The following is a 15,842-nucleotide window of genomic DNA, read 5'->3' on the forward strand; positions in this document are numbered from 1 at the left end:
CGTAGTGCTAGCTGCGTTACTACTATAGATCCTGGTTTGATACCGGGCTGTGTCGCAGCCAGCTACGACCGGGAGAACCATGAGGCGATGCACAATTGGCCCAACGACGTACGGGTTAGGGGAGGGTTTGGCCAGCCGGGATGTCCTTGTCCCATCGCGCTCTACCGACTCCTGTGGCGGGCCAAGCGAATGATCACTGACACAGTCACCAGGTGTACGGTGTTTCCTCCGACATTGGTGCGGCTGGCTTCCAGGTTAAGTGCGCATTGTGTCAAGAAGCATTGTGGCTTGGCGCGGTAGTTAGATGGGACAAGACTAACTACCATTTGGATATGACGAAGTTGGGAAATTAATAAAAAGCCCACATGCTAGTGATGGCCCAGCTAATATTTATATTTCAAGTTTAGCCAACATGGATCTATTTGCTAGTTAAAAGTTGAACAGTTGAATTGTTAGGAACACACCCTTCTGTCTGTCTCCAACTGTTTGAAAAGCATGTTAGCCTGTCAACTTTGTTCAGATGTTGAAATCAAGCGGCCTACTTTATTTCTCAGAATTAGAACTAATTGCCAGTTCCATATAATTGTGTTTTATGCTTATTGCACATTTATAAAACACAGATTAGACAGCTAGCATAAGTCTTTAGCTAAAATGCTGCTAGTGGTACATGGTATCCCAATGCAGAGCGTGACAAAATTCATTTTCCAAAATCTATGTTCATTGATAGTCTCGTTTGAGTAGTGTCTGCTCTGAGTGCAGTTTGAGTAGGTGAGGAATAAAAAGGCCATCTTGAGAAAAGTTAGCTTCTCCTCTATTACAGTAAAATAATGTCTCAATGTGTTTGTGTCCATATGACCGAATCCATTGGACCTAATCTCAAATAGCGAGTTGAAATCACTTGTCAGAGAGGAAGATGTGATCAACTTTGTTGACGTGAGAAGGACTTGGTGTGCGTAAACAATAGAGGAAGAGGCGAAAGCAAAAATGTCCAAAATAAGGTCAATACATTTATACAGGCTTATTTTGGACCTAAGCTTGTCGCCTGCCTTTGGGACAACGACTCCCACCATTAGGGCGAAGACATTCATCTTTTCATTATATACAGATCTCTGGTGTAAATGGGGCGGTGTACAGAAGGAGAGAAAGAGACAAGACCAAAAATACAAGAATAAAAACAGACAAAACCTCCAAAAAACTCAAAATGGCAAAACCTCAATTCTTGCGATGCAGACATTGGGGAATGTTGCGCAAAAACATACATTTGAATTAATTTATGTCATGTCACCCAGCCCTTGTCTTTCTTTCATCCAGGCGATTCCGTTTTTTGTCCACCACCTATACTTTATTAATACAACAGTAGAGGGGGAGATTTGAAACAGTCTGCAGAAACGCTTTAGGAAGACAAGTTAAACTAATTAACAAGAATAGCAGTACAGCAAATGTGATTCAGCTTTTTTTTATGGTCTTTGTGCTAGGCATCTTATACACAGAGGGCCGATGTGGGTTGAGGTTTTCGTTCTAACCAAGCAATAACACACCTGATTCAACTAATCATGTCTTGAAGGAAGTCTATAAGTTTGTTAATTTAATCAGGTGTGTACTGATTGGCAAGTACTAAAGCCTAAGTCCACATTGATCTGTGGATACGGTTGGACCCCCCCCCCCCCTATTATGAGCGCTATTTTCATGATGAATAGTAATGATCAGTTTATTTTAACTTTAAGGGAGATTGAATTTTATATAAAATGTCAGTTTTGAACATTTGGAAATTAATTTATTTGGAAGACTCATAGGCTCAGTACCCATTAAGACGAGTTGACTTTTCACATATTTTATCAAATATTTTCATATCTTCACAAGTCATTATCGCCACTTTTCTTACAGAAATGTAGACAAAACGCATAAATTAGACTTGAAAAAAAAAGTATTACTCGCAAGTGAATGAATACTGACGTCAATGGGAGGATCTAAACATTTAACTTTGCACACATTGACCCCTGCCCACGATCTGCACTGAGGAGTACTTGGTTCGAGTGCTCATGCCCATCCCTAGAACAGAGCAGCCTACCACATGTAATTGATGTGTCGTTTACTAAAGACAGCTTCGCATAATTATTTTACGAAAGCAAATTTCCTCACCATCGCCCTGTTCCGTTGGCATCTCCCCTTTAGACAGAAACTTGCTCATCTTCTTCAGGATCTTCTTGTGGGTTTTAGATGGCTGAAAGTTCAAGGCGTGACACCTACAAACCATGTATTAGTGCGTTAGTGAACCATTAGTATATGGCTTACAACTGAGTAAAGGGTCATCTGGGTCATGTTCATTAGGCATCAAACAGAAAACAGATTGAAATAGGTTGGGACTACCCAAACGTGTCAAATAAGAAACACTTGCTTTCGTTTTTCATTGGAATTTTTTTTTGCATTTTGCTACGGTGTGCACTGTTAGGTTCTAAATAGAGAAAAAAATAAAAATGGACAACGAGGAAAAGTTCAACGTTTATTCACCCAGTGGGCCAGACAGCTGAACAGACAAAGACATGTTCCCCCTAGCACAAGCATTTACACCCGACTTTAGGCGGAGTCTCCTCCTTTTCTCTAAACATTACATCTTTATTGCTAGGCAGGAAGTTAAGTGATGCGAGTAAACTGTTCCTTCTCCCTTAATGTGACCGGACCTCAGCACCCACTCTTCACTAATCCACAGCTATCGACCCTTATCAGTAACCGCAACCATGTGACTGCCTTTCCCTTACTTTGTAACATTTCAAGCCGCTGGCTCACCATATACCTACAGATAACCATTCACTTCTGGTGTAGCAAGTATTTCAAAATCACAACCCAACAACTGAAACCAGACTGTGGCACTTCTCCATCCATAGGATACTGGATGTCTTACAATAACATGTTCTGCATTCCCCCCTCTCCCGCTCCCTCGGTAAGATGAATACGGATATTTCAAGTTTACACGTCAGAAGCCATCAGCACTAATGAATACGACACCAGTTTGAGCTAGGTTGATGTGAGTCTTTTTGATAACAGGCTATCTTTACCTGATGGTGTACTGTGGACAGCAGGTCTTGTTCATGATGGGCTTGTAAACATACTTCCCGCTTCTGTAGAAGTAACAGACAAGGAAGTATAACAAACGAGCACATGCAGTGGGCATTTAGACTACTACAGATAAGGAATGTATATACACTACTACAGATAAGGAATGTATATACACAACTACAGATAAGCAATGTGACAATGTTGTACACCCATAAATATGTTAAGCATGGAGGGCTATGCTGCTGTGTCAAAACGTGTAGAGAGACTACTGGCCTGGAGGACAAGTGTGTGTGTGGGATTATAAAGCTGAGTCTGACTTACCGTCTCCATCCTCTGTCTATGAGATCCTGGTAGTCTTGTACTGTCATGGCGTGGGACCACATCCCTGCATAAAAACACAGGCAGGAGGAGCGGACATGAAATGGGGCAAATCCACAATAGCGGATTTACGCTTTGACCTGACTTTTCACTTTAAAATGATAAAATGTCTTCCAAACAAAAACCATTGATTTCAGAAAAAGAACCATACTTTGAACAATTCACACAAATTTCATAAAGACACATTTACTGGAAGAACTGTGCAGATGCAAAGTTTGGTAACAGAATTAGGGTCAAAAAACTTAACACGACCACGTTTTCTCCCAAAAAGATCTGCTCCGAATTAAGATTCAAAGATGTCTGCAGAAAGAATGTGGTCTGAGCTATGACATGACACCTTCAGTTTGAAGAAACATATGTTGGTTATTGAACTACAGTGGGAAGGGGATTCACGGTCACGGAATAACTTGGAATAATGTTTATTACGCGTTCACAATTATTCCTGCACAATTGAACAGTAATTCATCCTAAAGGAATTGTTATTTCTTGCCCACCCACCCACTTAACGCCACCGCTCACCCAATTTCCCCATCTACCCTCTCACCCAAAACCCCACCCTCCCATATGGACAGGGAAAGAGCAGACAAATCCAAAGCACAAGAAACGTAGGAAAAACAAATAATTGTAATAGAAACCAATGATGAAAATAAGTACAATTATTCAAACACTGATATTAAACTACACACACACACACGTATACATTAGTGGTACATTTCAATTAATTCATTTATCAATCATTATTTTCCTACGTCTACTGAACAAAAATAAAAACGCAACATGCAACAATTTCAAATCCTTTACGGACATACAGCTCATAAAGAAATCAGTCAATTGAAATAAATTCATTACACCCTAAATCTATGGGTTTCACATGACTGGGAATACAGATATGCATCAGTTGGTCACAGATACCTTAAAAAAAGGTAGTGGCGTGGATCAGAAAACCAGTCAGGAATCTGTTGTGACTACCATTTGCCTCATGCAGCGTGACATCTACTTCGCATAGAGTTGATCAGGCTGTTCATTGTGGCCTGTGGAATGTTGTCCCAGTATTCAATGGCTGTGCGAAGTTGCTGGATATTAGCGGGAACCCGAACACGCAGTCGTACACCTCGATCCAGAGCATCCCAAACATGCTCAATGGGTGACATGTATTGTGAGTATTACATTACATTGCATTCCACGAGGAAACTGACAGGCTGACCACCTGTTACGCGAGTGCAGCAAGGAGCGAAGGTAAATTGTTAGCTAGCATTAAACTTATCTTATAAAAAACTATCTTTACATAAACACTAGTTAACCTAGTAATGTCAACCATATGTAGTTACCTAGCTTGTCCTGCGTTGCATATAATCAATGTGGTGCCTGTCAATTTATCATCGAATCACAGCCTAGTTCGCCAAACGGGGGATGATTTAACAGAAGCTCATTCGGGAAAAAAGCACAATCGTTGTACGAATGTACCTAACCATGAACATCAATGCCTTTCTTAAAATCAATACACAGAAGTATATATTTTTTTATCTGCATATTTAGTTAAGAAATTCATGATAGCAGGCTATATTAACTAGAGAAATTGTGTCACTTCTCTAATGCAGTCAGGGTATATGCAACAGTTTGGGCAGCCTGGCTCGTTGCAAACTAATTTGCCAGATTTTTACATAATTATGACATAACATTGAAGGTTGTGCAATGTTACAGCAATATTTAGACTTAGGGTTGCCACCCGTTCGATAAAACACAGAGCGGTTCCATATTTCAATTATAGTTTCCGGATTTGACCATATTAATGACCAAAGGCTCACATTTGTGTTTATTATATTATAATTAAGTCTATGATTTGATAGAGCAGTCTGACTGAGCGGTGGTAGGCAGCAGCAGGCTCGTAAGCATTCATTCAAACTTTACTGCGTTTGCCAGCAGCTCTTAGCAATGCTTGAATCACAGCGCTGTTTATGACTTCAAGCCTATCAACTCCTGAGATTAGTACTGCCAGCCTAAAGTGCCTATTAGAACATCCAATAGTCAAAGGTATATCAAATACAAATGGTAGAGAGAAAGTCGACGTTAATTCCTACTATAAACTACCACCTAAAACTTCTTAACTGGGAATATTGAACCACCAGCTTTCATATGTTCTGAGCAAGGAACTTAAACGTTCTTTTTTTACATGGCACATATTGTACTTTTAATTTCTTCTCCAACACTCTTTTTGCATTATTTAAACCAAATTGAGCATTTTCATTATTTATTTGAGACTAAATAGATTTTATGTATTATATTAAGTTAAAATTTTTAAAAAAGTGTTAATTGAGTATTGTTGTAATTATTACACACACACACACACACACACTCGGCCGATTAATCGCTATCGGCTTTTATTGGCCCCTCTAATAAATCGGTATCGGTGTTGAAAAATCATAAATCAGTCAACCTCTAGTCATATAAAAAGGTCCCACAGTTGACCAAGCATGTCAGAGCAAAAACCAAGCCACGAGGTCAAAGGACTTGCCCGTAGAGCTCAGATCTGGGGAAGGGTACCAGAACACAGTGGCCTCCATGATTCTTAAATGGAAGAAGTTAGAAACCACCAAGACTCTTCCTAGAGCTGGCCGCCTGAGCAAATCTGGGGAGAAGGATCTTGGTCGAAACACACCAAGACAGTCGTGAAGAGGGCACGACACCACCCTTCCCCCTAAGAAGACTGAAAAGACTTGGCATGGGTCCCCAGATCCTCAAAAAGTTAGTTGCACCGTCAAGAGCATCCTGATTGGTTGCATCACCGCCCATTATGTCAGCTGCTCGGCATCCGACAGTAAAGTATAGAGGGTAGTGCGTACGGCCCAGTACATCACTGGGGCAAAGCTTCCTGCCATCCAGGACCTCTACACCAGGCGGTGTCAGACGAAGGCCCTAAAAATTGTAAAAGTCCAGCCACCCTAGTGGTCGTAGCTGTACCAGAGAGCTAAGTCTAGGTCCAAAAGGCTTCTTAACAGCTTCTACCCCCAAGCCATAAGACTACTGAACAATTAATAGAATGACCACCCGGAATATTTGCATTGACCCCCCCCTCCATTTGTTTTTACACTGCCTCTACGCATAGTCATTTTAACCCTACCAACATGTATAAATTACCTCAACTAACCTGTACCCCCGCACATTGACTCAGTAGCTGTATATATTATTGTGTTCATTTTTTAAATGTACTTCATTTAGTAAATATTTTCTTAACAGAAGTGACCTCATCATATTAGTTTTCATAAACTATTAAAACGCTGCTGAAAGAGATCCTAAGGGAAACACTGCAACTGATAGCTGGAAGGACTAGGCTAGATTATCCTGAGTAGTCATAGCGCTACTGTCGTCATGGAAAGCATCACCTACCCAACAGGCACACATGATCACCAACACTATTCAGGTGTGACAGTAACAAAAGGCTTTCTATGAGAGAGATGTTCAGAGGCGGAGGACGTGAGTGTTTTTGCACATAGGCTGTGTATTGTGTCGCAGTCAGATATCAATCACGGCTGATTGAAATAGACTTGTTTGTTTAGGCCTATCAAGAAGAACAGGGCTGGTTAAAACCATTCTATGTGCAGCAACAGTTTGAGACCACTGGTGCATATCGTCACAAAACATAATATTTTTCCACATTAATGAATAAACAATTATGAAAGTTCAGAAGCTTTTTTAAATACCTTTGCCTAGTCTTGAAATGTTCAGAGTACATGGATGGGAGTTACTGCTTCCAAATGAAAATTGGAGTTAGAGGATTTCATCAGAAAGCGACGATATAGTAGTCTAGGACCAGCTACCATTTGGAGCAGGTAGGCTACTACTGTAGTCATGTCCTTTCAGTGAGTGAAGCAACTAGTGTTATGGTGGCGTTAGTGCTTGGCCTGTAACCCCAGTTCCTGAGGCATGTCCCATCTCCTCCACACTGACCTCCCTGTGGAATTATCCCAGGCTGCAGATGTCTTTCCTCCCCACACCCTGGCCTGGCCCAGGCTGAGGTTACATAACTGGCCTACAGATTACGCAGCTTCATGAGAAATGCTGTGTTGAGAGAAAGCCAAGAGTGTACAAAGCTGTCATCAAGGCAAAGGGTGGGTACTTAGAAGAATCTCAAATATATATATTGATTTGTTTAACACTTTTTGGGTTACTACAAATGATTCCATGTGTTATTTCTTAGTTTGTAGAATAATAGTGAAGACAACCAATGTAAAAAAGAAAGAAAAACCCTGAAAATGGTGTAGGTGTGTCCAAACCTTTGACTGGTACTGTACACACACACACACAGCGCAAAAAAAGTATTCAAACCCCTTGACTTTTTCCAAATTTTATTACGTGACAGACTTGGATTAAAATGTTGTTTTTCCCCCCCGCTCAATCTATACACAATACCCCATAATGACAAAGCAAAAAACAGTTTAGATTTTTTCCAAAATAAAAAATAAAATAAAACTTTAATATCACATTTACATAAGTATTGAGACCCTTTACTCAGTACTTTGTTGAAGCACCTTTGGCAGCGATTACAGCCCCGAGTCTTCTTGGTTATGTTGCTACACACTTGACACACCTGTATTTGGGGAATTTCTCCCATTCTTCTCTGCAGATCCTTTCAAGCTCTATCAGGTTGGAAGCGTTGCTGCAAAGCTACTTTCAGGTCTCTCCAGAGATCTGTTTCTTACTATTAATACATTTGAAATAATTATAAAAACAGTTTTTTTGCTTTATGTCATTATGGGTTATTGTCATTAGAGTGGTGAAAAAAAGTATTAAATCCATTTTAGAATAAGGCTGTAACGTAACAAAAGGTGAAAAAAGTCAAGGGACCTGAATGCTTTACCGAATGCACTGTATGTTACTCCAAATCATAAAGACATGTTCACTGCAAATTATATGCCTTTGCTCACAAAGATTAAACAAGACTTGGTTAACTTAACTTCTTATGGATGCAGGGGCAGTATTGAGTAGCTTGGATGAAAGGTGCACAGAGGTGCCCATTTAAACAGCCTGCTCCTCAGTCCCAGTTGCTAATATATGCATATTATTCATATTGGATAGAAAACACTCTGACGTTTCTAAAACTGTTTGAATGACGTCTGTGAGTATAACAGAACTCATATGGCAGGCAAAAACCTGAGAAGTTCCACTTCCATTTTGAATTGTTTCTGAGGTGGCAGATTTTCAACCAAGCTCTCAATGAAATTACAGCGAGATATGGATGAGTTTTCAGTTCCTACAGCTTCCACTAGATGTCAACAGAACTTTGTCTGATGACTAATGTGAAGGGGGGCCAAAGGAGACAGGAATGAGTAATCACTGCCACGAGCTGATCACGCATTCACCATGCACCTTCACATGAGGACGTCCTTTCCATCGCTCTTCTGAAGTCAATCTAATTCTCCGGTTGGAACGTTATTCAAGATGTATGTTAACAACATTCTAAAGATTGATTCAGTACATCGTTTGACATGTTTCTACTGACTGGTACGGAACTTTTGGACATTTCATCACGTTATAGTGGAGGCGCTTTGTGACTTTGGAATTGTTTACCAAAGTAGCTAATTGGACATAAATAACGGACATTATCGAACAAATCAAGCATTTATTGTGGACCTGGGATTCCTAGGACTGCATTCTGATGAAGTTCATCAAAGGTAAGGAAACATTTATCATGTATTTTCTGGTTTCTGTTGACCCCAACATGGCGGCTAATTTGGCTATTGTTCTGAGCTCCGTCTCAGATTATTGCAAGATTTGCTTTTTCCGTAAAGCTTTTTTGAAATCTGACACAGCGGTTGAATTAAAGACCCTTGCTCCCTTCGGTCTCAACGTAGACTTTGATCTGAAGCCATTCTTGTGACTTTGCCATTGTAATTGTTTGTAAGCTTGTGTAGTCTAAAATGAATCTATGATCGTATGCTATCCTTTGTATGCTGCTCTTTGTATGCCATTTTAATATTGATTACAGACACCTGTGTCTTTTGACACTATATAAAATTTGTGATTATACCCTGATGAAGACAGCTTGGCTGTCGAAAAACGTTGGTAATTACATTTTTGCATCTGAGCTCCTAGAGTGTGCGGCTCTCCTTTATTTTTAACTGGTCTACCCTACCAAACACTTTTTGACAGGATTAATGTCATCAGGATGAATATCCTTCCTCTGCTAAAATAGCTATTCCAAAAGATCCCCTGCCATCTGTTCTTTTTTCGAAAATTAATGCCAACCTAAATATATCTGGAACAATAAGAAAACCGAGAACCAAATCTACAAAATGAATTAAGCCTAAGAGTTTAGGAGGGCTCTTTGCAAATCTGCAACTATATTACTGGTCTTCTCAGATCAAGCATATGATTAGTTGGTGCCTAAAAGACGCCACTCAAATTTGGGTTGGGATGAAATCAATAGCATGTCATCCAAGAGCAATAGCTTCCTAACCATTTAAGAATAGCTTTGAAAAGATCCAGACCTTATCTGACTATTATACAGTACATAAGATGCAAGGAGGTACTTGCAGATTCCAGACCATATATCACTCTGATCACCGATTGCACTTAATCCAGAATTTCCCTCCCGAAAAACAAGTATTGGACTTCTGGACTGGGTATTTAAAAATTATGTAAACTTTATTTAACTAGACAAGTCAGATAAAAACAAATTCTTAGTTACAATGACGCCCAAACCCAGACGACACCGGGCAAATTGTGTGCCGCCCTATGGGACTCCCAATCACAGGCGGATGTGATACAGCCTGGATACGAACCAGGGACTTTAGTGACGCCTCTTACACAGAGATGCAGTGCATTAGACCGGTGCGCAACTCAGGTATTACTGACCTTACGCCTTTATTTACTCAGGACACTTAAATCATTCCAACAGAAAAACTGAGTTTGATTTAGCCAACAAAGAGGTTTTAAGTACCTACAATTTAGACACTTCATGGAGGGTCAGAAGAAAGTCGATAAACTAAGATTTCAAATTACTGAAGTTAAAAAAACTATTTACGAATCCTAACTGTTTGGAGAGGTTTAATCTCCGATTTACAGTTGAAGTCGGAAGTTTACATAAACTTAGTTTTAATGACTCCAACCTTGTTTTTTTTTTTGTTTTTTTTTTAATAACGTGACCAACTTAAACGGACATTTTCTCTGGCCCAGATTGTAGAATATGCATATAATTTACAGATTATGATAGAAAACACTCCAACGTTTCCAAAACTGTCAAAATATTGTCTGTGAGTATAACAATACTTATTCTGCATTTGAAAACCTGAGAAGATGTAACCCGGGAGTGATATATATATATATATTTATTTATCTGTGTTTCCTGTCCCGTCTATCCTCCATTTAAAGGGGTATCAACCAGATTCCTTTTCCAATGGCCTCCTCAGGCTGTGACCAGGCTTTAGACATAGTTTCAGGCTTTTATTTTGAAAAATGAACGAGAATTTTCAAAAGTAGTCCGGTGTCCTCTGAATGTTTCCTGCGCGCGAGAGAGGGGCACCCCATTTTCCTTTTGTCTCTTAATGAATAGGTTATGGTCCGGTTGAAATATTATCGATTATGTTTGTTAAAAACAACCTGAGGATTGATTATAAAAAACATTTGACATGTTTCTACGACCATTACGGATACTTTTTGGAATTTGTCGAACGGAACACGGCTTTGGTTTTCTGAACATAATGCGCAACACAAATGGCGTTTTTTTGTGATAAAAGTAATATTTATCGAACAAAAATAAAATTTGTTGTGTAACTGAGAGTCTGTGTATGATCTTATTCTTCATATCTCAGACACATTTGCTTGACTAGTTATAGCCATAGAACCTGGTTGGTTAGCTACCTACAGATTCATGCAGGGTAGTAACGTCATGAGTTGTGATTATGGTCCATTGTTTAGCTAGCTAGTTGTCTCAACAAAAGACTCCTAAATTAGACAAAGTATTTTTATTTCAAATTACTGTAACGTCATTCATTGGGATTCATTATTTACCTAGCTACATTTCTTAACAAAAGATTCTCATCTTAGTGTGCCAGAGCGCAGAATAACAATTTTTGAATGCTCAACCCCCGTTGAATATGTACGGTGTCAGTAAACGTTGGCAACAAAGTGTAATTCAATTGTTGCCAGAAGCACATTTAGTCACCAACGCTCTGGATAACATGAAAACTGCCTAACCAACTCTGCTAGGGCGAGTAAAATGGTCAGAGCAGGGTGTTCTTCCAGACACATAATGAGTAGCTAGCCAATGTTAGCTAGTTAGCTTTGGTGCTTGACTGTCGTTGTGAGATCAGAGCTTTCGGAACAACCCTATTGACCAGAGCGATCAACCCTTAAAAAGATGGGTGGGGGCTACTTGGGTACACTGCAGCATCCACCAAGAGGCTCTTGCTGCCAAGGGAATGTCTGACAGCTTGAAAGTGAAAACAGTGAAAATGGTTAACTTTGCTACTGCAAGGCCCCTGATCTCTCATATTTTCTGCATTATGCAATGATATGGGCAGTGACCATGTAACACTTTTACAACATACAGAAGTGTGCTGGTTATTAAGGGGCAAAGTATTGACTTTTTTTTTTTTTATTGAGAGACGAGCTTAAAATTCTCTTTACTGACCATAATTTTCACTTGTCTGCCGCTTGCATGATGACGAGTTTCTCACACGACTGGCCTATCTGGGTGATGTTTTTTTCTTCGCCTGAATGATCTGAATCTAGGATTACAGGGACTCTCCGCAACTATATTCAATGTGCGGGACAAAATTGAGGCTATGATTAAGATGGAGCTTTTCTATGTCTGCATTAACAAGGACAGACAGGTCTTTCCTTCATTGTATAATTTTGTGTGCAAATTAACTCAAACTTACGGACAATGTCAAATGTGATATAGTGAAGCACCTGAGTGAGCTGGGTTCGCAATTATGCAGGTACTTTCCTGAAACGGACGCACAAACAACTGGATTCGTTATCCCTTAGCCCTGCCTCCAGTCCACTTACCGATATCTGAACAAGAGAGCCTCGTCGAATTTGCAACAAGCAGTTCTGTGAAAATTTAATTTAAATCAGAAGCCACTGCCAGATTTCTGGATTGGGCTGCGCTCAGAGTATCCTGCCTTGGCAAATCGAGCTGTTATGACACTGATGCCCTTTGCAACCACGTACCTATTTGAGAGTGGATTCTCAGCCCTCACTAGCATAAATTAAATACAGGCATAGACTGTGTGTAAAATGATTTAAGACAGACTCTCTCCAATACAACATTGCAGAGTTATGTGCATCCTTTCAAGCACACCCTCCTCGTTAAACCTGGTGGTCAGTTATGAACAAATAAGGTTTTATATGTAAGATCATTAAATAAAGAGCAAAATTATTTATTATTATTATGCCCTGGTTCTGTAAGAGCTCTTTGTGACTTCCCAGTTGTGACAAAAACTCACACTCATTCTTATGTTTAATAAATGTATCGTATAGTGGGTGTGTGTAGCAGGCTTAAAATGATGGCAAAAAACAACATTTGAGAGTGCACTGACCTTGGTGCTAGAGGGGGTACGCAGCTGGAGGTTGAATGTTTGAAGGAGTACGGGACTATAAAAAGTTTGGGAACCACTGGTGTAGCGAATCAGTGCACCATTTAACAGCTCTGAAATACATTTTCCACAACCAAAAATATTGTATTTTCCACTGGTGTACAAAACCAAAACGCAAAAACGAAACTTAACAGGATGCATCGAAATAGCACACATAGAACTAATCTACCACTTCTTAGACTTGCTTCCAATGAGAAATATAACTAACATTTCTATGTGAATTTGGTTGGGGCGTCCAAAAAGTTACTTATTGCAGCTTTAAGCACATGGCAGCATACACATTGTTGGATTACATCATGAAGCAAACTTTTTTTTTTTTATAACGGAGCATTTTGTAAATTCAACACACAATCCAACTGGACACGGTTGGTCAAAAATCTTCTGTGCCGTACCAAACAGTACCTACCCTGTTAGTCCCAGTATAATGGATACCACGTTTTGGGGGTTAAATCACATAATTTGCTATTACAATCTCAGTTTGTGCTCGCTGTCTAGTGATCCGGCCTGCTATACTTAGAGAAACCTCTAAAATCTCTTTAACTCAGAATCCTTTGTGTAACCCAATGTGTTGTGTGCCACCACGGCACTAATGGAAAGGGGGATAACTAGTAAATTGCACAACTGAATGCATTTAACTGAAATATGTGTGTGTGTGTGTGTGTGTGTGTGTGTGTGTGTGTGTGTGTGAGGGGGGGGGGGGGCTGCCTTAATTGACATCGAACTCATCTGGTACAGGGCGCCGTTATTGTTGGGTGTTAGCTGCCTTGCTCAAGTGCAAAACGGCTGATTTAAATGACACAAACAGATACACTTATATTAGACCCCCCTTGTGGTGTCAACACAACATTCCTGTCTGTGGAAGAAAAGAAAAAACTCCGTTGAACCCTCCCTGATTTAAAAACACTTCCAGCTCAGAGCTCACCCACTGATTTGGCACCTAGCTACGCCTCTCCTTCCTGGCAGCGTTGACAGGCCATGTGATGGAGCAACTGCATGCTGTACTGTACACATGAAAGGCAGGAGCAGCAAATCCTCAATCTTGTTCGGCAAATTCAGATTATAGAGAATTAACTAAAAACACAGGCTCCCTAACCTAGGCCTAACAAGTTAGCAACCTGTATGAAAAGCTGTTAAAGCTAGCTAGTTAGCTGCAGTGGTGTTTATAACGTTTAAGGACTGGTGCAGTCCCACTCATGTATTTTTTTTCCTCATTTTTGGATACAGACATTGACTTCACATCGTTAGTTAGGCCTAACTAACGAATAGGCTATAATGTTGAAGAGTGGTCAGCTGTCAAAGCAGCCAAGTCATCACAGTGTTACCGTTAGCTAGCGAGCTAATGCTAGCTAGCAAGGTTAGCTAGCAAGGTTAGCTTGGTGTGCTTGACTACCTAGCTAACGTTAACAACGTGTTTATTAAATATGATATCAAATAACATGCAAAAATATTTAACCTCGGTAACGTTAGCTATGTATGGCTAGAAACAATTATTTGACGGCTTGCTAACTAGCAAACTGTCTGCTGTTGGAAAATGGCTGGCTAACGTTAGCCAGCGTCAACGACAAGGCCTTTACGAAGCGAAGGACAGCACAATAAAGTTGACCCAGCGAATTTACAAATCAAATCTTACCATGAGAGAAGTTCCCCTTCTCATTTTTACAATAACCACAGCGGTAGCCGTCATCTCCCCCGAAATATTCCACTATTGTGCAGGAGCTACCTGCTGCCATATTAATTTTCTTCTTCCTAGTGATGGATTATTCGCGAACGAACGGCTCTTTATGAATGGATCTTTTTGGTGAACGTTGGGAACCGAATCGTGAAAGAGCTGGCTCCTTGATTTGCATACTGCGGCTTTTTGAGCTCAAAGCTGTTTTTCTGCAGATAAATTGCTAAATAAGTATATAAAGATGGTGAACAATACATAGTGGGAAGAGCGCGTCAATCTGGTCCACTTTTTTTGGGAAAAAAAAACAAAATTTGCAGGCCATCTAATAATTTGCCTAGGTACAAATTTATTTTAATATCGATTTCACGTTTACATTCATTTCGGCCTTTACATTGAAGATCATAATTGTTTATGGTTATAGGTCGACCTTTAAGTATTTTCAACAAAGAGCCGTTTGGGAGCCAAATGGACCGGCTCTTTTACGTGAACAGAGCCAAAGTAGCCGGATCCACAAAAAAATACTATATAAGGCCATCACTACTACTTTTCTATACATTTGTATTGGCGGATTGCAACCAACTAAAGGTGCATACACCCCCACATTCTGTCCCTATACATCTATTTCTCTCATCTAGCCCTTTGTTTATGCCTACTGTTCTGGAGTGTAAATTCCTTACACTTTGTGACACCAAAAGGAAAGAGAAAAAGATGGGGAAAAGGGAAGAAAAATTGCCCTATCAACTGACCCTACACCTATTAAAACCTCACCACTATTCCACTACCTGGTCCTATCTTCTCCTACACCAGTCCTGCAGCCTGGGAAGACGGGACACTATCGTTCAACACACCTTGTAACACTTCTGTAGTAAAATCTAGTACACCCAAGTACATTTCTATAGCTGCCACCACAACATACACTACCAGTCAAAAGTTTTAGAACACCGACTCATTCAGGGGTTTTTCTTTATTTTTACTATTTTCTACATTGTAGAATAATAGTGAAGACATCAACATTATGAAATAACACATATGGAATCATGTAGTAACCAAAAAAAGTGTTAAATAAATCAAATATATTTTATATTTGAGATTCTTCAAATAGCCACCCTTTGCCTTGATGACAGCTTTGCACACTCTTGGCA

General features: G+C 39.9%; 1 protein-coding gene across 3 annotated transcripts in view; it reads right to left on the reverse strand.

Annotated features, from left to right (window-relative positions):
* LOC120017473 (arginyl-tRNA--protein transferase 1) overlaps nt 1-14,810 on the reverse strand; it is a 174,332-nt gene extending 159,522 nt beyond the window's left edge. For all 3 annotated transcript variants that reach the window (XM_038960242.1, XM_038960241.1, XM_038960240.1), the window contains exons 1-4: nt 14,662-14,810; nt 3,376-3,439; nt 3,054-3,116; nt 2,140-2,243 (exon numbers count right to left, since the gene is read on the reverse strand). In XM_038960242.1, coding sequence (XP_038816170.1) covers nt 2,140-2,243; nt 3,054-3,116; nt 3,376-3,439; nt 14,662-14,761 — 331 coding nt within the window. In that variant the 5' untranslated portion in view covers nt 14,762-14,810. The remainder of the gene's footprint in view (nt 1-2,139; nt 2,244-3,053; nt 3,117-3,375; nt 3,440-14,661) is intronic.
* Nucleotides 14,811-15,842: the final 1,032 nt, after the last annotated feature.

The sequence above is a fragment of the Salvelinus namaycush genome, chromosome 22, assembly GCF_016432855.1.
Source record: "Salvelinus namaycush isolate Seneca chromosome 22, SaNama_1.0, whole genome shotgun sequence".
In the NCBI taxonomy this organism is placed as follows: Eukaryota; Metazoa; Chordata; class Actinopteri; order Salmoniformes; family Salmonidae; genus Salvelinus; species Salvelinus namaycush.